Raw genomic sequence first — 22,794 nt, 5'->3', positions numbered from 1 at the left:
AAAAAAAAGGGAAAAAACCCCTAACTACCCAGAACCCACTCTACACTTTGAGAGTGTAAGTCTTAAGATCTGCAGGGAGAATATTCATGCATTGATCAAGCCAGTTGAAGATACAAAGTGGTGGAAAAATAGATGAAAGACCAGCAGTCCTGAAGGTAAAGGAGAATTGACCTCTGCAGCTATGTTACTTGATCTTGTGGTATACAAGACTGCTACATAGAGTTTGAGGGATAAACTTTTATGTTAGAAATGGAAAAAAAATGTACTCTCTGCACATAGAGCAAATCAAACAAACCTGGGAAATTTCTTCCCAAAAGCCATTTGATTTCCAGCTGGTGAATTGCAGGAAACCACATTCATCCAGATCTTGCTGAATTGTTCAGTATGGTACCATGCGGGAAGTGAGGAGTTATTTTAAGGCAGCACAATTAAKACAGGAAAAATACAGCAGTACACACACCAGCCAAAGAGCAACAAGAATTTTATTTGCAAGGAAGCTGCTTGTCTAATCATGTGAGCACTGTGTTCAGGTCTGTAGTACTTTTCCTTGCCTGGTGCAGCTAATTTAAAAAAGGTGACTTGTGTAATATGCTGGATGGGGCTGGACAGTACACAAGGGCAGAGTAGGACTGCACATTCAGAATTATGTWAAGTGAAAGAATAGTAAGGGAGTTTAAATCGTACAGAGGGTGAAGGACAAATACTTATCCAGTGGTTCTTTTGCCTTAAGACACCTGACAGCAGGCCACTTTCACCCCCAGCCCATACCTTGATAYTTTGGTCATTRTACTGAGAGCAGYTACTCCATCTCCTYCCACCTGCMCYRAAATCYCCCCCAAAAAGGGAAAGGAATAAAGCAYAAATGGAGCATGCAGATGTACTGCCTGAAAGGGTTATTTCCCCTTYGCTCAGGCTGAAGAGGAAAAGGGCTTGAGGAAGCTATTGCTACAGATGACTTCCTTTTCATGGTCAAGTTTGCTGACAGCTGCTTAAAAATACAACAAACACTAGCATTTTACAGTGTGGGTATTGACATTTTATTTTTTTTAAAAAGAAAAAAAAGAATACATCCTTTTTAGTGACTGGAAATGTGTACAAAGTTATGCATTTCMATGAATTAAAGAAACAAGCTTTGAACGAGTTTCTCTAGTGTGTGGGACTTACAAATTTTTTCATAACCAATAAAGCTTTTTTTTTTAAATACTCTGTATTAATATGGCATTGGGAGAGCCAGAGATCCCCTGAGATGCCAGTACTGCTAGTTGAGGAGGTGCCTGACCTCAGTCCCTCAGCCATGAGTACCAGGAATATCCCAGTAATTCTACAAGGTAGAAAAGGAAGTGCTTCAAAAAACACAATGCTATAATCCAAGACCACCCCAGGAAAATCCAACAAWATCTCAAAGCTGACAGAGAATCAGCAGTTCCCACACATCTCTAAATTAACTCATCCCAACTTTGGTATTTAGTAACAGCTTCAATGAGTATATTTATATATAAATCTACTAAAAAAAAGAAAAAAAAAACCCAACAACACTATTGCAAAATTTACATGAAMACACGCAATTTTAGCAACACTGTGTTTCCAGTGGATCTTGTCTATTAGCTGCTTGCAGTTTATATACAAAGCTGATTAATTAGAAAGGCTGCTTCAGGAGCCAAGCTTTCTGTTAGCCCCTGGTTAGCCCCTGGCTAGAATAAGGCTTTCCAACATGTGATCWTCTAGGACCTAGCAATTGTAAAATTTTTGATTATAACACCAGGGTGCACTTTTTTGTAAACATTTTGTCTTAATATTGAATGAAAATCCAATGCATTCTTACTGTCAGCACTAGCATTATGGATCAGCTGACTGATACAATAATCTATGAATTCATAGGAGATATACAAGTTTGGCCRATAAAAATCCTTTAGACAAATTAACCCCTGGTGTCAAGTTACTGACTTTAGAGCAACATCAAGCAGAATTTGATCCACAGTAGAATCACAGGCAAATTTTCTCCAGGATGCAGGAGTTTCCAATCCATGCCAGCAAAACAATTTAAGTTTTGCATGATCCCCATTCTACAGATTGGAACACAGGTTTGAAGGGAAGCAGTTTGCAAAGGTCACAGGTATTGTCAGCAACATAGCTCAAAAGARCTTCAGATTCCTGAACACCTGGATCGTGTTGGACAGGAATGCCCACCTCTCTCCTGACTCCCACAGTCCTGAATCCCCTTCTATTAGGAAAAGATTACATGATACTGCATTTGGAGAAAGGCTCACAGGGAAATGTCAAAAGCAAAYGTGTCAGGGATATACAAAAAAARRAAAAAAATTACTAGAATATCTCAAGACAGGTAAAAAAACTCTTCCTGTTGTTCTTGAAGCTCTTCTTATCTTCTCCTTTTTGCCAGCTACAGTCCTGAGTAATGAATACCTGCCAGATCTGGGTGGCAGCTTYCTCAGACCCTCTCCTTGTGCTTCACATTAGCCAGCTTGACTGTTTCTTGCTCAGAGGCAGGTGGAGAAGGCTCATCGTGRCATCCAATCATCAGCTGATAGACAATCACTCCCGCAATTGCCCCGAGGAAAGGAGCAACAACTGGAACCCACCACCACTGCTTCCCAGTCCTGGAAAATGAGRAGAAAGTGCACAAGGTAAGAACTGCAGCCTCAGCATTAGGATATTTGCATTTGGGTCTGGAGCAATGCAAGATCTGGTCCTCTCCAGCCTCACCACTCGCTTGCACAAGACAATAGCACCTGCACGTCTGCAGAGTTTCCAAGGCAGACATTGCCACACRCACACACAAACTGGAAGTTCCAGTGACAAGCAATTCATAACAGTTAACTTCAGGAGTTCTGTGACTGTCTCTCCACCCAAAAAAAGAGAGAAGCATTTGCACCTTTGCACTAGGCACCTTCAGTTCCCTCCCACCACTTTCAGGAAAGCAGCCCCTCATAATATGGCTCTCTTAATTTAAAAATAGCAAACACTTTCAATTTTCTGACATTAAAAAGGCATGATATGCTCATGTTTAAGGCACAACTGAAATTCTCATGGAATGCTCCTAGGTTTCCTCTTTGATAGCAAAGTTATGCCATTTGCTCTCACCACTGGAAGCTGCCCAGCTTCTACAATTTCTTAAGAAGTCAAAGAAGAGCAGACAGTGCCTTTTAGCAACATTTAGACAATCCAAAGATACCTCATGGCTGCCAAGACTCTTTATAGTGCCAGAGCTACCATCTGTTTGGATTCAATTTATTTCCCTTGATGCACAAGGTTTTCATCAWCAAGCACTTACCAGAACACTTCAGTGCCCCAGCCAGCAATGGCTGTGAAGAGACGAGGCCCAAAGTCCCTGGCAGGGTTGACAGCATAGCCAGAGTTGAAACCCATGGAGGTTCCAATAACGAGGACAACAAAGCCRACTGTGAAAGCCTCCAGCCCGGTGGGGACAGGGTTGTTGTACGGATCAACAATAGCCAAGACACAGACGATCAGAGAGGCAGTGCCAATGAACTGGAGAGGGATGGAGAAGGAAAACAAAAATTTGATCTAGATTAGTCTTCTAATCAAGTAGTTTAATTCCTCTGGGATGTAATTCTCTTAACAGGAAGAGCTGCACCAAGTCGTCCCTTGATATTATCATTCCACCATGGGAATAAGAGCATGGGGCGTGCTCCTCTCTTGAGGTTACAGCAGCCCATAATCTCAGCCACGTTTCCACCTTTTTCCATACCCCCAGAACAGCTACAAATAGCTGTTCAGATAGCCAGAAAAGCTGGAAACWTCTTCCTGAACCTCCTTCCCACTTGCCATGGCTGGGTAGAAGCTGTCCCTTTTGTGGTTAATGGCAACTTTAGGAGAGAGTCACATTCAACAGCAATCAACACCCCACAGCCAGCTGACTTCTGTGTCATAGGAGTGGAGTGAGTGAGGAAGGACCAGCATTCCTTATACTATGACTCTTCAGGGACTAAGAGCAAATGGAATTCTTCTCACTGGTGTCCTGAACAGTATTGTRCCACTTGTTAACCCCTTAGCACAAGCCTTCTTGCTGTAAGGTTGTTTCTGKYTCTGCWCTTCYTTTGGGCTAGTGAGATACCTGCATCAACTYCAAAAGACCTTTCTGGATATCTTATCTTTAAATTGCAATWAATTTTCTGACWAAARGYRAGGCCCAGAAYCCAAAAGATTCTGTTTCAAGTGCACTTTCWTCCTCAYCCTCTTACCTGGTCAAAGAAGCCRTTSACAACATTCAGATGCTGAGATGGGTAGGTGGCAAAGATACCAGCAGTGCCATTCTGTCCTGTCACGTACAGCTGATTACTGCCAAAAGCCCAGATTGCATCTAGAGATAGGGAAGGAGAAAAAAAAAATAATAATTTGCTATAGAGCAAATACTAATTTGGAAAACTTGGGGYATCATCCACCTCAGCATTTTACCGATCAGGCTCAGAAGCAGATGGCATTAGCGCCTGTTCCTAACAATTATTATTTGCCTGGCATCAAGAAAGAGTTGGAGCTAAAAAGTAAACACTAAGGTGGGTCCAACTCTCTCCCAAAGACAACCAAATGTCTGTGGTATCAGTCTTGATGTAAAGACATGATATAGTGAAATGCCTAAGCAAACAGAATTTGGGCTGTTCTTTCACTTCTCCTAGTTTCAACTCCYAGGGTTGTCTTTAGAGCAGCCAGTGCCCTGCCTACCACTGTGCAGAAGCTGGATAACTAATTTAGGYAGGCACTCTAGATTCCCTTCATGCGAGTGAAGAAAATACCAGACACTTCTGAATGTAGCTTTCACATGGATTAGGTAGCTAAAATAGGATTAAATCCGTTCTGAAGATGAGGCTTCAGCCCATCAAGTGGAAAGGTAATTGGTGTTGAACTGAAGCCCTGATGTTTACAGAGAGGAAGGTGTGTCTCTGTGCTTCTTCTGAAAGGGAGAAGCAGTTCCTGCTAGTGCTGGGGTGGCAGGTTCCTCCTTACAGCTGGAAATAATAGCAACTCAGATGTCCCGCTGAGCTACAGGGACAGGACTAGATACTATGAGGCAAAGTATGAGTCCAAATGTCACTTCTGATATTAGAGAAAAGGCAAGAGCCAGCACAAAGATTGAGTTCTTGCCCCCTGAACACTTCCCTATGATGACAAGCAGCACACAGGATGAATTGAGGAATGAGGAACTGTGTTTCTAGGGGTCTTTCCAAGGTGTGGAATCACTCTCATGAAAATCTGCTAAAAGTCACATTATCTGGGTAATGCATAAGGCATCCCTGGTGAAGAATTCATTTTTTTAAAGCCAAGAATGAGAAAATGGTTCTAGAACAGATGTAAAGTCTCCATCACTGGTGGTGTTTCATGGTACTTCCTGGAAGACCAGGAGAGCGACCATCCAGTGGTCCAGTGTCTATTATTCACAGGCAAAGATCTGCACTTTGACAGTGCTGGTTGGACTTCAGATATCTATGAGGAGGCTTGAACCCATCATCTTGAGTACGGGAAAGCCATCCCAGAAGCACAATAAGGAGGTTTCGTGGATCTCTGCTCTGCAGGAAAGTGCTCCTCTCTGATCTAGAAACTTCCCTCCCTGCAGTGAGTTAYAAATGCAGTAGTCTCACCCCAAAAAACACATAAGTTTTCCACACTTACCATAGTACAGCCCAAAGACAATGCCAGCTCCAAGGAAAGCCCCCAGGGTTTGTGCAAGGGCATAAATCGGTAGCTTGATCCAGGGCTCTCGAGCCAAGAAACACATGGCAAAAGTGACAGCRGGGTTCAGGTGTCCACCTGCAGAGAGAATGGTGGTCAGCGCACTTTTACAGGCAGAATTTGGGTCCTGGCATTTTGCCAAGGGGCACTGGCATCCATACCAGTGCCACACAGGAAAAGCACAGCCATGTARGCTGACACAAGTGAAACCCAGCCTACGCTGAGCCACACGTACCTGATACCTGTCCTGCAATCAAAATGCCAAGCATTACAGCGAAGCCGAAGGCCAGGTTGACAGTCAGGAAACCTCCATGAGTCCCTCTGCTGAGCACGATCTGCGCAACGGAGCCACAGCCGAAGAGCTAGGGAGGAAAAAAAGAGATTGAAATTACCCTCTCTGTTTCGCATCAGGGCCAGTTGTTGATCAATGCCTGCAATTGCTCCACTTAAACCTTCGTGCATCATCACAGTCCACTCGTGACTCAAAACTTTCAAAGCTTCAATCTTTGGTCAAACTATCTAGGCCTTATCTCTGAGGATGGGAGGGAAAAAGAAAGGGCACAGACAGATCCATCTCCTGGTATGATGGACTGAAAACAGGGCCAAAATGAAAAGCATGATGGATCTATAGAAGTCTGGAATTCCTTGTCCAAACATCTAATTTTAAGATGGTAGGTGAGAAGGATCAGCCAGATAGCCTCCTGATCTGACGTATTCAAAGTACAACTATTCTGATGAGAGATCTGGGTACCTTTGTGTTAAAAAGGGTAGTAATTGATTAACACAGCAGCACATAGATTGGTAGGGAACAATTTTGTTAATGCCTGAAAACACAGCCATGACTGAAGAAGGCCRCATTCAGCCTGATATTCATGGAGTTCTCTTTTCAGGCTCCATCAAGTTCACATTCAAGAGATTCCATCAGCACAGCCRGAGTCTTGGCCTTCTGTCCAAGATCAGGGGAGCACCAAACCAAGCATTTCAGCAGACAAAAGCTGTTTATTTGGGGTGAAAAAAGTGTTTCCTAGTAGCTAAGGGGAGTCTTGCTTAAAGGTGCTTGCTCTAACTGGATAATCCTTCTCATCCCAACTGCATCCAAAAGCTGCCATTCCTATGATGACCCTTAACAACCCAAACCAGTTTCCCTGGGCAATTCAGTTCAGCAAACACTCAGCTGCAGGCTTTCTATCTTGGCAAGTCTTTCCCTACCCATCATGCAATTTAAAGTCCTCTAAACCTGATCACCTGTATGTTTGTATCTCCCACTGACTCCACCTGAACTAACCCTTGGTGAATTATCACTTGGAATTACCACATTAGCGGGCGCTGAGAGGATACTTAAACAAGGACAGTGATTACAGCTTGCTCATGAGATGCTCAAATCTGAGGATCAGGGCTTGACTTCTTTCTTCTGACCACATACCCATAACTACACCCCCACAGAGACTTTCTTCTTCCGTGAACTCCATCATCCCAGAATTACTCAATTGCCACAGAGGCGGTATCTGCTCCTACAGGATAAGCCACCAAATGGGCACCAAAGTAGCAGGGTTTGATGTCTTCACTTCTTCAGCCAAAACTGGACATTCCCACTGAGCAACACACAATCCAAATCAAGGGCAAAGCCAAAACACATGTAACTCATCCCTTCCAATTCCCTTGACAACTGGAGAATTGCTAACAAAGCAAGAGCTGCACTCAGCTTGCTGGGAAAGGAGCAGCCAGGTTGGCTGGAGGCTGATTCATGAGGTGGACACTCTGTGCATAGGTGCCTCTTGTCAAGGAGCCAGGCACCCAACRCAAGGACTTTGTGTAGAAAGAACAAAGGAACCTGTTGAACTCGTTGGTGAGGKAGGGCTGGCCAGCACTGCTCTCTACTGGGTGCAGTCAGAACAGCCCCTACGGTGCCCTCCGTGGGTAGAGGAGACTCCAAGACCATGGCAGAAAAGACAAATTGCCCATTGGCAGCAAACAGAACCAGCCATGCCCAAACCACCGAGGGAAGAATAACTCCAACTGAGCAAATAAGTACAGGCTGATGACCAGGGTGAATCTGTTTTTTTCCCTTACCCCAGACAAGCCCTAGCATGCCTTGGAGAGATTTCAAGAGAGCACACGGCTACGGTGTTTGCCTCTCTAAGGCCAGGCAGCACATCAGTCTGACCAGGGAGAGGACGAGCCCATAAACGCTGAGTTTGGCAGAGTTGACGCYAGGTGATCCCTAATGATGAAGGTATTTGTGTTATTCACTCTGTAAGAACTGGCAGTTCTGCAGATGGATGGTGGTTGGCTCGTTATCCACAYACCTTTTGGTTGCAGAAACCACAGAGTAAAGTTTTCCCACCTCCGCCTCCCTGATCACCCACAAAGGTCTTCCCTTAACCTGGAGGAATGCCAGCTCTGCCATTTCTCAAGAGGTTATCTCAAGAGGTCATTCCCCATCCTCCTCCTCTCCATCCTACAGCTGGCAGTAACTCTCCAGCTTTTCCTCAGAAAGGAGTCTATGGGCCATGCAAAAACACCCCAGAGCCACTCCACAGGAGCATTTCAACTGTTTATCAGATCAGCCCTGAGCATTATTTGGCTTCATTCAGCGTAACAGTAGAAAACTTAACCCTCAGCAGATAAAAATGAGTGCAGTGATACTTAGGGGCAGGTTTGAACTTTGACAYGCATGTGTTCAATTCCATCCTGCACCAGTGGAGTTCACTAAACAGGAAAATACATTTTCATGCATGACATCCCTCCACGGAATTCGGCTTTTAGGAACCAGTTCAAGTCACTCAGGCTTTTGTGGCAAGTACCTTGACACTACAGAGTTTTGTTGTGGTAATAACTTTTACAATTTTTAATCACACCACTTTCACTTCTGCTCTTTGCTATTTTCCTTCCAATTCTTTTTCCCAGGTCAGATGAGACAGAAGAACCCCAGCTTTCATTTTTTAGGTCTCATTTTTGTTCTGCCCACAGAGAACTGCTCAGGAGCATCTAGCTTCCATTGAAGGAAGGTCAGACAAAAGYAATTCAACATTTTTCTCAGTCTTTTAAGTCTATGAAATTTAAGAGTTCTTAGGCAATATTGCACCACTTCGTTTAGGGATGGTGGTGCACACCTAGGGGGAGATGACACCCCATTCTTTTAATTTTAACAGCCTGCYTCCAACACCCTCTGGTTTTGTGGTTTTGTTTTTCATTTACATKTGTTGGGTTTTTTGTTTTGGCTTTTGTTTTCTTTGGCTTTAAGTTTGGGAGGGGAGGGTGCTTTGGTTTTGTTTTTGTGTAAAAAAAACACTTCTGGAAGAACATCCAGCCAACAGAAACCCAGGTTAGCACCTCACATAGCAGTAGGTGCAGCAGTCAACAGTTATACACCCATGATTCACTAGCCAAGTTCAAAAGTGGTTTTAAAGTGCTAATAAAATGCTTGTAATAAAGCATCACTCTGATGTATTAAAMCTACTCTCCAAGGAGTTGAGGTCAATGCACCCATTAACCAGGTTAATGGAAGCCAGCTCCCTAATTTCATCTTACTGACTCCAGCAAATCTAAGGGCTCTTTCCCTGCCAACAGGGAGGCTTCTCTCTGCTCATGGGGTGATTTCAAATCCTTGCACTGTGAGAAAGAATTAAATTCTTGTTCTGCAGGAACCAGTTCATGAGTGGAGGGGCTGACAAACTCCAGACGGRAGAAGAAATACCCACCCTGTACAAAGGAGGCACCAGCCAGAAGCAGCAGCAAAAAAACAGGAAAACGTAGCTGGTGACACTTCACACTCAGGAAACCTTGAGCTCCCTGTGTCCAGGGCATGTTGGAAACTGAGCAGTTGACTGTCACTCAAGATCAAAACACCCTGTCTCAATGTGTGAACACAGGCAAGCCCAGGAGCCAGTAAGAGCTTGTAGGACAGAACCATGGAGCACAAAACAAAATTGAAAGCCAGCCATGAAAAGCCAGGCCACTGAAGGCAGACTTTTTTAGGGACACTTAGTGAAAAACAGCTTCAAATATGAGCTCAGGAGGAAGATGGTGCTCAGAATTCCTCCACATAATTCTTCCCTTTCTTGTCTCCTCTTTTCTTTTCCAGTGCTTTTTTATGCCTTCATGTGCAACACAAAAGGCCCGAGTGCATTTGCTCTTGGACTTCAGACAGACTGATCTCTAAATGTAGATGGGAAAGTTTCACTGGCATAGAGCAGGAGGAGTGCAATTACCTGAATTACAACTTTTCAGCCAGCAAATAAACCAGGGATTAGGCAAGAAGCCTACTGTAAATCTACCCTAATCGCCCTGGTGCATGGGAAAGACTGGCCAGCCCTTGATGTGCTCTGGTTAGTGGGGAAGACGCCAGAAGGGCTGTCCAACCATGAGCCTGCTTTGAAGGAGGAGATCCTGAGATATTGATGGATTAATTTAAATTGTGGACGTACAAGGGATACCACTCTTCACAGGGAGAAGGCAGGGAGGGCGGGCAGCATGCAGAGATCTTCCTGAGCTCAAGAGCTCGTGTGGCAGGATAGCTTCCATCAGCCAAAAAGACAATGCAAGGGGCACTGTCCTTTCTGCCCTTCCTCAAAGCATCTCTCAAACAATCAGGCTGGTCATCATTTTCAATTTGCAAAGCAAGGAGAAGCCTTAGACCCCACWGCCCAGCTGTTTGTCCAGCACAGCTGGAGGCAGCCTGGACAGAAGCAGCCCTGCAGGGAAGGGCAGCAGCAGATGGTCTGTTTTGTTACAGCTCTTTACGCACCACACGCTGAACCGGAGCCAAGGCAGAGCTGCAGGGCTGCAGAGATAAGAGAGTCTAAGGAAAACTGTGCCCCACAAGCATCACATGCTACAAATGCTGCACAGAGCTGGAGGAACGAGCTGCTCTCAGCTGAAGAAACCTGAGCAACCTTCAGCAAAGAAGTCAGGGATTAGTAAGGAAATCACTGCTTTAGCTTGTTCACACATACACGAAAGGAAAAACTCTTATTCTGATGTCCCTTCCATTGTTCAGATCAAGAGGCTTTAGCTGTTAGAAAGACCAGTACATCTGGTGGGGTCACATGTTTGGGCACTCGAAGGGAAAAGCTGCCTTGCCACCAAGGAAAAGTCTTGGGGCTTGAACTGTCCTGTTTGTAGGAATGAAAAACCTCCTGCTCCTGCACGGAAACAGCAAGAAGGGACAGTTTTGGACAGTTAGTGAAGAGCTTCAACCTCTTCTGCTGGAAGGGTTGAGGGAAAGCAGAAGAGCTCCCAGTTCCTATGTCCCTACACTCGGCAGAAGATCCTCTGCAAGGAATAATCAGCAGCACTCAACAYGCTTACAGCAAGGATTTCCACTCCGTTTTACAGCCTAGTCAAGTCTGACAAAGAAAAGTTACATATATGTGTGTGTGTACATATATATACATATTTATTTATATATATATTTATAGAATTTATTTTCCAAATATGACAAGCTGGGTTTAAACAAACCATCCCAAATCCAACAGCAACATGGGAACTACCATGCTGCCTCAAAAGATTGTGGCATGAGCAGMAGCTTTAAATTCTCTTCTGCCAACMGTTAAGTGAGGTTCCCTCGGCCTTGGTCATCCAAACCACTTTGCTGTTTTGGTTTCTGTGGTCTGCAGCACACTCATACCCCAAAAATCTACCACCTAGCCACAAAGGCAAGGCAGCACCGATTGAAAAGCAATTAAGAATTGTTTTGTTCTTTCTCTGTGCCTCTACAGCAGTGAATCACAGTGAGTCCCGCTTGGAAATCAGTCATCATAAGCACATTACTTCTGCAAATGTAAAAGCCAAACAGAGCCAGCTTTGGTATTTACAGCCAGCACAGGAAGGCAAACAGAACAAGCCTTAAGAGAAGCACAGAGACCCACCATGGAAATCTGGCTTTAGTGGGTTGCTACAGTAATAACACAAACAGCAAGCGATTGGTAAAGAGCCTTCAGCATTTGTAGTGCTTAACGAGTGCCAGCCAGCGGTCCTTCCATCACAGGTATAAAGTTCAAGCCTGAAGTGATACTCAGAAAGTGAATTTTGATGAAGGGAAATGCCAATTCAAGTATCAAAGGAAATTTATGTAGAATCAGCAGTACTATTTTTGCAACAATAGAGACACTACCCACAGACTAAATAAAAGTTGTGCAAGGTGCTGTACAGAGCAAAAGTGGCTTGCAAGTAGACAGCAACTTGCCTTGGCACTCTTCAGGGCTTGGCTGCCTTAGCTGGCTTATTTTTCTTATCTTAAAAAAAAAAAAAATGCACTATTCTAAGAGTCTTTTCCAGCCCAAACCACTCTATGATTCTACCTTCACACAGTCTCTTTAAAAAAATGAGAAAAATAAAATCAGACACCAGGTTCATTCTTACAGGCAGCAAGACTATGCAGGGGTCTGCAAYAGCTTCTGTCTAGAAGAGTTTGAGAGACCTGTAGTCATTATGCAAGTGACAGGGAGGAGGGAAGAAGCTGAAGCGGTGCMAATATTCACACTGGGACAAGTTTTACACTACACAGAGAAATTTAAAGTAAGCTGCAAACTTTAAACAGTCTCCCTCCCTTGGGGCTCAGGAAGCTGATTTCAGTGTGAACAATATCAGACCTTAAACCCATCCCTGACAGTATTCTGTTCAAATTTGTGTTTAGTCACCATCTCCCCTAAAGAAAATTTCATGGATTCCAGGTCTTGCCTCAGGCATTTTATTGTCAGAAGCCCGTAATAGATATTTACTGGGATACAATGCATCTGAACAWACACACACAGAGCTCAACCTGCTGGCAGGGTGGGCAGCAGGGACTTTTGCAAGATACAAAATGACAATTTCTCTCCTGGGACCCAATTCTAACAATTGTCCAGCTGAAAGGGGAAGGAATTGAACTTTAAGACCCTTTCTGTTTCATGTAGGTGATACAATAAAAAGCCATAAAATAATTAAAAATTAATCAGGGTGGTARTAAAGTAAAAACTGCAAGGTTCCCTTCATTAAGAAAAGTAGACTGAGGCAGCATGAGGCTAGAAAGGAGTTGACTGGCTTGAATGTTGAAAGCTTGCTGTCCTGGAACCCATTCCCCTCTTGGGTAGCCTGTTTTGGACTTCTTGACCAAAAGAAGTCACTTGATGTGAGAGCATTCACTGAGTTTGCGAATTTCCCTTTTCTCCCACAAGCACACCYCACTTCTCCCACATGGACACAGAGTTGCTGTAGGAAATCCAAAGCGAGTTTACAAGTCCTACAAGGTGGAGTTGAGTGTGCCACTGAAACCAGCTCAGGAACATCCGAACACAGAGAGGGCTCTGCCTGTAAGCCTAGATACACCATTCACACTAAAACAGAGCAGTTTGGTACTTCTGAGGAGATTGCACGTGCTGCCCACTTCTGCCAATGCAGCATCCTGAGTGGCTGATATATGGCCATTACCACTCATTTTGGAGGCTGCTTATGATTTTTGACCAAACCCTTCTTCAAGCTCTGAGCAGTTCCCAATTCCTCTCTGCCTGGAGATGCAAGGCAGTAAGGAAAAGCAGTCCCTGTTGTGCCAGCTATGATAGTCAGAAGATGGAATAATGGGGTTTGGATCATGAACCCTTTTGGAAGCTCAGGTGCACATGGCTAAAATCTTGCCTTGTTTCTCAGCAATATTACCTTCTCTATCAGGAGGAATTAATCCACCTCACAATTCTGAGACTAACTGCAGCAATATCAGTGATTCATAGACAGCAATCCTCTGTTAATCRCTTTCCTATCACCTTCTACCCACCTTAATTTCAAACAACCCTTCCTGGAAAAATCAACAGGAGTTGTTTGCAAATCACCAAAGCTGGGTCGCTCTGACAATAAAGCCACTGCACTGTGCAAAGCTGCTTTCCTACAAGAGTGGTAGCATTTTACACAGTCTTAGCAGAGTCCCTTAAGCTGCACACAAGATTCAGAAACTGTGTCTTCATTATTAAAAATTAAAAAAAAAAAAAAACCACCACATTTATGAAAGCATAAAATTGTGTCTCTTTGTGTTGTCCCCAGGTGCACATGCAGCTTCATCAAGCCTTCCTCCGACTTCAGCTCCTCCAACCATTAGACTTTTGTCCAAACACTTCAGCCATCAGTTACAAAGAGGTGTGAAACCACTGTCACTCCACTGAAACCTCCAGGATTGCTCTGGATTTACACCACCTCAGCGGAATTGTACCTGCAGATATTCACTGCATAAACACCAAGTCCTTTCTGCCTCAATATCTATGCCCCACACKCACGGCCAACTGGGCAGTCCTGCGTTTCCAGATGCAGATGTTTTGAGTCAGATCTGCCTGTCCTGCTTTTTCTACACCACGATTTACTCCTCACAGCTCTAACACCACTGTCCTAGGTGTCCACATCTGCCTTTAACTTCAAAGCAAGTCGCAGCCATTCAAAACATTTACAATCTAAAGCACTTCAACACACATTTATCCTGTTTTATCCCTTATATCCCACCCATTTGGAAACCGAGCACTAAAACACACTAAAGAGTTTTATCTCTATTTACCACTTAAAAACACACTGACTGRCAGCAAGCACAAGGTTGCAGCTGGCTATCAGTTCAAGCTGCCACAGTGTAGTGCAGCCCCACTGACAAAACCCTGGAGAAGCAGAGCTGATAGTAAAAATAACACTGAAACAATTTAAATTCTGGCTACTTCATTATGGGATGTGTGGGGAAAGCAAAGTGAGGTGAGGAAAAAAAAAATTGTTTTCACTTCCTGGGGTGATAACATTTCCAGTAGTTCAGTGCCAAGAAAATATTCCAGGGCAGGCAGAAAGGAAGTTTTGCATGATCTCTAGCAAAACACTTGCTGCTTGCACAGAGATGTTCTGTTCCCTGCATTTCACAGATACAAAGAAGCTCCCAAACACCCAACAAGCTATTCAGAGCACACTCTCTGCCAAAAACCCCAAAGTCCACCCTTAAGCAATGTGCATAAATTATTTTCCTGTGGGCARTGACTGTCCTCTAGACCCTTTGCAGCAGGTTGCACCAGAGGTGGGCTCACTCCCAATGCAAACCCTGGCAGYGACACAGCCCCTTCAGCAGGACAATTTTCCCCAAACTCAAGGGTTAGAGAGCACCCCCACACCACAGTCCCCACTCACCACCAGGATCAGCGTCCCCAGGCACTCAGCCAGCGCTTGCCGCACTAATTTGTTTCGGATCCTCAGGTGCTCTTCAATGGTAGCAAGAACGTCCTTTTGCCGCCCCATCGTAGTAGAGGTGCTCCTCAAGTGGTCTCAAGGAAAAAGCAGCAGCTGACAAAACCTCAGCAAAGTTTCTTCCCCAGCACAGCTGCCTTTGCTTATAAATAAGTTCATCGATGCCTGACACACCTCCTGGGTAACCACACCCCTTCCACCCGCTCTTCAAGCCCAACTTTTTTTTTCCTCCTTTTCAGCATGAGACAGCGTGGGTGGTTTTTTTTTTTTCATTTTCTTTATTGCTTGCATAGGTGAGCAAAATATTCAGGAGCTTCATAAGAAGAAGGAAATAAATGTGTCCTGCTAAAGCCACTACTGTTTTCATCACCACCTAAAACATAGGGCCATCTCTGCCCTACTCCAGCTTTAGCTAAATGCGTGGACTGAGCAGTGCTTTACCCGTTTGAGTGAGCAGAGTATCCTGCATTCAGATTTCCTTCCCTCTGAAGCTCCTGCAGGATGGTAAAGTGTGGTCCTGTGCTGATTCAGAGGCTGTAGATACTTTGACAGCAAAATTGGGAGGCAGAAGGGTCTGAACTCCCGCAGCTGAGGCTGAGGCACTGCCCAGCTCCASCAGTTTCCCAGCTGACACTGGTACCATGGAGCAAGATCAAAYCTCTCTCCACAACTGCATTCGGGTCCAAACTCTTTTGTGTTGCTACAGTTTGTCTCACTCTCACAGAGCTTTGGGACAGCCCTTGCAGCCCAGTCCCCCTGAAAGCTGTAAAGAAAAGAGACGAGATCCTCAGTGCAGAGCCAGTCCCCATCATAGGACCTCAGGGAGGAGCCCACAGACTCACTGAGCCACATGGGAAACAGCCCTTGCTGTCTTTTCATAGTCAGAAACATCCTGTGTCACTCTGGGGCTGTTCCCCAAGATGGCCTGGATTAAAACGGTCCCAGTCCATCCCATGCGAGGTGAGGACTGCTAACAGGACATGTGCAACTYCTGGCATCTGGTTTTTGTTAAGTGAGCAGTAAAAATTCCCTGGGGTCCTTGAGTCACCAGGGCTTGACGCAGAGCAGCAGGACTGAATTTGCAAGARTGAAAGGGACCCCTTTCCTTGATTTGTTCCCCTGCCTTCTCTGCAAAGCCACAGATGCCCAGCTTTTCCTCTTCTCCTTATTTAACCATCAACTTTCCTGTGGAAAAACCAGAGCTTTTTCATACAGTGGTGAATGGGCCTTTATTTTGTACAGAAACTGCAGCCAACCCGAGAAGCAGTCAGGAATGTGGTTAAGAAAGCAGTAACGTGTGAGGAATCAAATACAGGGAAACACTCAAGTCCAAACATAATTATAGGGGCAGGAAACTTTCCTCGTGCTCAAGYCCAGTCTGAGACTGCCAGCATCAATGGGGTCCTCTGAACTACAGTGAGCACTCCATCAGCCCCAGCCTTGCTGGAGTTTGCAAGTCAGTGCTCAGGGCACCCATTTTTAATCTTGCTCACTCGTCATCTTGCTGTGCATCACCAGACCCATGGAAGATTCTCACTTCTTCCTGCACTCCCCTCTCCTTTATATTCTGCCCTGTCCTTTCACCCTGATGCTCTATTAAAGCCATCAAAGCCAGAAATTGAATTCTGTATTGGTTTTTTTACACTTTTGGCAGTTTTCAAGCTAAAACACATGACCTGGTTTGCCATTTGTTGAGCCACCAGTGTATAGATGTTCTGTTCTGTGGTGTAGTTTAATYGAGATTCATTTTGGCTGGGTCCCATTTCTTCCCTGGTGGTGAGGACAAGGCCATCAGACCAGAAGGAGAAAGGAAAAAGTATGGGGTTGTGATGTTCTCCAAGCAGGTAGGAGCATTTCTCCTGTCTGCAGCATTTGAGSCCCTCTGGTTACAAATTGGGGATGYAGGCATTTCCTCAAGAYTGATGAARGGAGGGKAGATGTSGAGGCTGCAAGGCTGATGGTATGTCTTGGTTTTGGCTGRAATAATTAATTTCYTTCTACTAGTGATTTGGATTCAGTTCATGAGAACTGAATTTGGATTCATTACTCATGAGAATAATGTTGATAACACACTGATGTTTCAGTTGTTGCCCAGCAGCACTTACCTTAACTCAAGGASTTTTCAGTTTCCCATGYTCTGTCAGAGAGCAGRTGCACAAGAAACCTGAAGGGAGCATGGCCAGGAGAGCTGACCTAAACTGGCAAKAGAGGTATTCCAACCACAAAACATCATGCCCAGTGCATAAATTTTGGRGAATTGACCAGGAGCGGCTGATCACTGCTGGGAAACCAGCTGAGCATCTGCCAGTGGGAGGTCTGCAATTGTGCTGTTTATCATAATCTTTCTTGGATTTTACTGTCTTTCTCTTCTTCATTATCATTATTACTAGTAATAGTATATTTTGTTTCAATTATTAAACTATTCTTATCTCAACCCACAAATTTTACTTTTWTTTKACCATTGTCTTCCCCACTGGGGGTGGGCAGGGGGCAGTGCATGGCACGCAGTTGCTGGCTGGGGTCAAACCACAATCTGGTAAAGGTTTGATGCTGGATAAGACCAGCATCAAAGCTGGTGCTTGGGTGAGTCTAGACAGAGGCCAGCCTGAGGAGCTGGGGTGGGGTGGGTGCTCCGACACCGGCTCTGCGCCTGACTCACCGCCTGACCCCAAGCAAATCCTTCACCTTTCCACACCCCAGCTTCTCCGTCAGTAAATTGGAGAGTGATATCAGATTCCCTTCTTGGGGCGTTGTGAGGGTGAATCACKGCAGCCCGAGATCCAGTGACTTAAAATGAGCAATAGAGACTTATGCAATTCTTTCCCAATAGGCAGCTAGAGTTATTATCTAGGAAGAGCTTGGGGGAAGGAYAGTGACGCAATGCCAGAAGAAGCGGGACCTCCTTGCAGAAGCAATAAGTAATCAAAGTGTGGGCAAGGCCTGAAAGGCCCCAGTGCTGGAGCTTCTCTGTGCCACCCTAATCCACAGGATTAGGGAACTGCTATGCCACCCTAATCCACAGGACGTAGGGATACATGGTCTAAGCACAAAATAATGAAAGATGTGCTTGAGCAGCAATAGATTTCCAAGCAAGCTCATTGCCTGCAATAACTGGTGCACAGGGTGCTTGCATCCATACTGGTGGTTAGAAAAAATCCAAGGGATGGTAGAAGGAAACAAGGGAGGATGTAGCCAGTGAGAATAATGAGATAGGACCTCAGAGCTGCTGGGATCTCCTAGAGCTGAGTGGGCCTGGAAAGACATCCATGCCTTTAGTGCTGCCTTACATGGACATCCAAAGAAGCTCTTTCACAGCATAAAGCCTCAAATTAAGGAAATTTCCAAAACTTTGTCACAAAAGAAATTCATGCTTTACTTCCTGGTGGTTGTGCCGGAGTTATTGCAGTGCAAGAAAGGGATTTCTCTTGTCAATCACAGCATGATTCAAATGTCAGRTATTAAGGCACCTAGAATGAACTACCCCTATCAATCTGTCAAAAATCAAGACAATGTAACACTCCCGTTTATGGAATCTACTGGTTGTCCAGAGRAAACCTCAAGAGAAAAGGAAACTCAATTCAGTAGGGAAGTCAGAGACAACATTGCTGTGTTGTGCTCTTTCTATAAATCTCGACCTTTTCTTTCAATATCTTCTGGGACCAGCAAATACAGCCGTACCTAGGAGYAAACCAGGATTTGAACCCATGCCTTTTGATCCTGGTCCAACAGAGCACTTCTCTGTAACATTTGTCACTTTCTATTCCCTTCCTTTCTCTCCAGCAGAACCGTGCAATGCGCCACAAGAAACTCACTGTGTGCTTGGGCTGTTATTTCTAGACAAGATCCAAAACTAACACATGGGTTCCAAGTGTGCTGTTTGTGTTTCTGCCTTGCCAYTTGGCTCTGTCCCTCATCGCTCGATGCCAGGGCAAAGATACAGGTGAAATTATAAAGGAAGAACGAATTCCTGGCTGCTCCCATTCAGGTYTTTTCCTACTGGCTGTAGTGGCACAAAATAAATTTAGTCTCGTAAACTCCTTGGCTTCTGCAGAGTCCTGAATCACCCYCCAGCAATGCAATTTTTCCTATTAAGATTTAAGTTTAACAAGACTTTTTCTAAAGTAAGTGAATGGSTAAACCTGGACTGGTGGGTTCCACAGCTTGCCCAAGCCAAATTTATTCACTYAATCCAGGCTGGATGGTGCAATCCAATAGGGAGAAAAGCGTGAATCACTCAAATCTGTAATGAGTCACCCATTGCAGTGGTGGCGGGGTCACCTGGTGCAAAAGCCGTTATGCCAAGAAAGGTCACTGTGTCAACGCATGGCAGGATTCATCCTTGTGAAATCTCCCTCTGGAAGATACCTCTGACCATCTCTTTCCCATGATCTACTTGACAGAGCAGTATGGTGACATGTTCATTAGATTTCATTAAAAGTAAAAATTATAGCTTGCCTAGCAAGGCAGGGTAGGAAGTGAGTGGGTAGGAAGTTTATAAGCTTTCTAAACCATTCTAGCTGGAGGGTTAAGTGCAGAGATTTCAACATCCTGCCTTGAATCCCCAGATTTGCAGAGCCAGGTGTTTTTTTTTTTTTTTCATGTCTGGGTCTGCTTAGCCCTCCAAGTTGAGTTAGAAAAATGAAATTCCTCCAGGAAAGAGTGATAACCTACACAGCTGAGTGTTGTTTATCACACCTGGTTCTGGAGAAACTTAAGGTGAAACTGCAATCCTAATTTAGGTTCATCAGACACCAAAGAGTGGTTTGGAACCCGGCAAACTGGGTTTGGACTTGAATTATTGCATAGTAATGGGAACGATATTTTAAATTCCATGAAATTAACTCTTCGTGAAGTGGACTTCACAACTCGGTGAAGGAAAGGGTGCTCTGAGATGAGTCTATGCCTAGCACCATTTAGAGGCACCTCACAGAGATGGGTCCCCCAGAGCTGAATCAGACACACACCTACAGCCTGTGCCACTGGAGGTTCCTTGTCATGTCCAGTTTCCTCCTCACCCCAAATCTTGTCCTAATTTACAGGAATAAACAATGTACAGCACACGCCATTCCGGTAGAGATGCCATTCTCCTCTCTCAGCTGTTGCAAGTCAGAATAACYACTGCACGCTGGAAAAGCATCAATTGCTCCTGAAGGAAGTTTTTTAATAATACATCTAAAGGGAAAACTATTACAAACAGCTCTCCTGAAACAGGATTTTGGCAGGGACTTCTCCCATAAACTACTCCRTGTAGACAGTCATTTTTCTGAGAGCTGCAGAGCCAGTCCTGACTTGGAAACACTGCTGCTGTTGTGCACCACAGCAGGAGAGTTCAAAGACCCCGAAGGCAGAAGACAYAGAAATGGTGTGAAACTCCACCAGCCTGAAGTGTGAGTCAGGAGCAACGACAAGAACTTTCCCTACCAGGTGAGGACATGTCCCAGAATGGAAAGTGTGCCTGATCTCCAACCYAACCACAGCTAGAGGTGTTTCTCAGCACAGAAACAGTCATTTTAAGAGAAAAAAATCCCATCTAGATGTAACTTTTGATGTGTATTCCATGAGATCACCTTGGGAGCGTCTCTTTGTCGGGCTGCAAAGGAAGTSTAAAGCAATTATCCCAGGTGGAGATGGTTACACATAACCGGTGTAACCCACCCCCAGTCTCTGAGGGGTGCAGACCCACAAGATGCAGAGATGTTTCTGCCGCAGGTGGGGTGAGGTATCTGCAATAGGATTTGCAGGGAAGCTCCAAAACTGTTCCACAGCAGGGGCTCTCCATGCCACACGAATTCCAGATCACCTTTGCTCAAGAAAGGAGAACTGCAAACGGAAAAGGTGCAAAGGAATATCAGAACAATAAATGGATAAATGCAGTCCCACTATTCATTATGGGCCAAAAATACTCAAAAAAGGAAATACAGTGAAGCCAAGGCCAGGCTGGGACAYGCTGCTATCAATAGGTACATCGGGAAGAAAAAGAAGTATTGGCACAAGTGCAACTAGGAATGAATCAGCTGTTCRTAATTTAGGCTGGAGAGTAGAAACCATAGGAGAATGGATATTCAGTATTTTCCAATTCAAGTAAGATTATTTTCTTTCCCAGGAGATGCAAAGACAGAAAGTATTAGAAGGTTAAATCTGAAAGGAGGTGTGGTGTTTCCTGAAGGGGTTAACACTTTTTCCCCAGTTTCTGGTACCTTGACCCAATTCCATTCCCCCAAATCTCACTCAAGTCTCTCATGGTCTCTGCAGGGGATTTCCTTCTAACCTGCACCCTCAGAGAAGAGAACTGAGCTCCTGAACTCAGTTTTACTTCAGTAAAAGAACTTCAGAACAAGCTACACTCTCTGCCTCTTGTTGAAGGACTGTAACTACCAGTTCACCTGGACGCTCCCTAAATCCACCTCTGCAAAAGCAAAGTGTGCTTGTCTACACTTGCTTCAAGCGAGAACAGAGACGGCTGTCCTCTTTGGGATATTCATTCCTCCAGCTGATTTTAAATCAGCCTGAATCCTGGGGAAATTTCCATRCTGACCTATTTCTTTTCTTTCCCCTGGGTAGTTTAAGTATTAAACATCATCCTTTGGCAAACAGGCATTAAGGAACTGCATTGTAATGGGCATTTCTGAGATTCCATAAYGAAACAGGGATTTGGCATGGACAAGCCACCTGAGACGAGTGCCTGCGGCTGTGGAGATAACAGGGCTGTAAACAGAAGGGCCGGGCAGTGCAGTGGATGCAACACCCAATGTCTGAGGAGACATGAGCTGGCACCCACCTCCTGATCCACCAAAAGATCCCTCTCCCAAAAAAAAGGAAGGGATAAAGTCCTTTAACTAGAAGCACCTTCACAGACAGCAGCAGCAGTAGCTTTTAAACTGGTTCTGGAGTCTTCAAGGAAGCCTTGATTACATGGGAGGGGAGAAACAGAAAACTTGAAAGCTGCTGTGGTGAGAGCCACTGTCTTCCCCTCACACCCCAAGCATGAAGTTACAAAGGCTGGGAGACACTGTGGCTCACCTGGAATATCCCAAGGGTAAAGAGCCAATATTTCCTTGCAAAGAAGTCCTGGCCTCTTTTTCTTGGCCTGCCCAGAAGGAATTGAAGTGGGGATTTAAACACTGAAAACTCAAGTCAGCAAAAGCAGATCCCAAATTAGGATCCAGGAGATACTCAGTATTTCARTCCTAAACTAGGAGCACTGAAGCAGGGCTAATCTTGTTCCTGGGAATACATCCTTTAGTTCCTGTATGTGGATACAGGAAGTCCAAGCCTCAGTTTTCTTCACGGCTCAAGGGTGGGTGTTTTTTGAGAAGCCAGCAGCCAAATATAAGTGGTTTGTGGAAGCAGAGGGGAACGCACAGCAGAGGCAACCCCACCCCAGACAGGCAGACCAAGACCTCCCTGTACCACTCACATCTGAGGCCAGGGCTAAGTGCTGAGAATGACCAAGCCAAAAGCCACAGGCTCTGCCTGTCCTGGCACTAGACAGGGAGTCAGCTGGCAAATGGGGACTTCTTTCCCAAGAGCTACCGGTACACTTGGAGACAGTGCTGGCAGCAGATTCCAACCCCAAACACATTTCCTCGGGGTCATTATTTTTCCCTTAGGCAAGGACACCCCCAACCCTGTCAGCTGCATCCAGTCAGAGCGGGATGAGACCTGAAAGGAGCACCAGGTGGAAGCAAGTACTGGGTACTCTGCAAGGACAAGTAGGAAGTCCTCTCTGTCCACCCACAGAGAGCTGCTGTGTCTCTGTCTCCTTCTGGGATGCAGAGGAGATGGATGCCATTGTCCTTGCAGCCCACATCTCCCAGCAAATCCCAACAGTGGAGTCCCATCCCCAGCACAGCTCTTGTTCTCTTCCAGACTAGAGAAGGAGTAATGGGAGGGTGGCAAGAGCAGCAGTCAGCC

General features: G+C 45.0%; 1 protein-coding gene across 1 annotated transcript; it reads right to left on the bottom strand.

The window, feature by feature from the left end:
- Positions 1-1,011: 1,011 nt before the first annotated feature.
- AQP3 (aquaporin 3 (Gill blood group)) lies at positions 1,012-15,015 on the bottom strand. Its single transcript, XM_057365592.1, has 6 exons — positions 14,824-15,015; positions 5,939-6,065; positions 5,644-5,781; positions 4,221-4,339; positions 3,290-3,507; positions 1,012-2,615 (listed from the first exon to the last, which is right to left on the bottom strand). The coding sequence occupies exons 1-6, from the start codon at positions 14,929-14,931 to the stop codon at positions 2,447-2,449; spliced, it is 879 nt and encodes a 292-aa protein (XP_057221575.1). The 5' UTR covers positions 14,932-15,015; the 3' UTR covers positions 1,012-2,446.
- Between the last annotated feature and the right edge of the window lie 7,779 nt (positions 15,016-22,794).

This window comes from Malurus melanocephalus, unplaced genomic scaffold (genome assembly GCF_030028575.1).
Source record: "Malurus melanocephalus ecotype Western Australia unplaced genomic scaffold, MMel_1.1 scaffold_55, whole genome shotgun sequence".
Classification (NCBI taxonomy): Eukaryota; Metazoa; Chordata; class Aves; order Passeriformes; family Maluridae; genus Malurus; species Malurus melanocephalus.
This window is presented reverse-complemented; position numbering and strand designations above follow the sequence as displayed.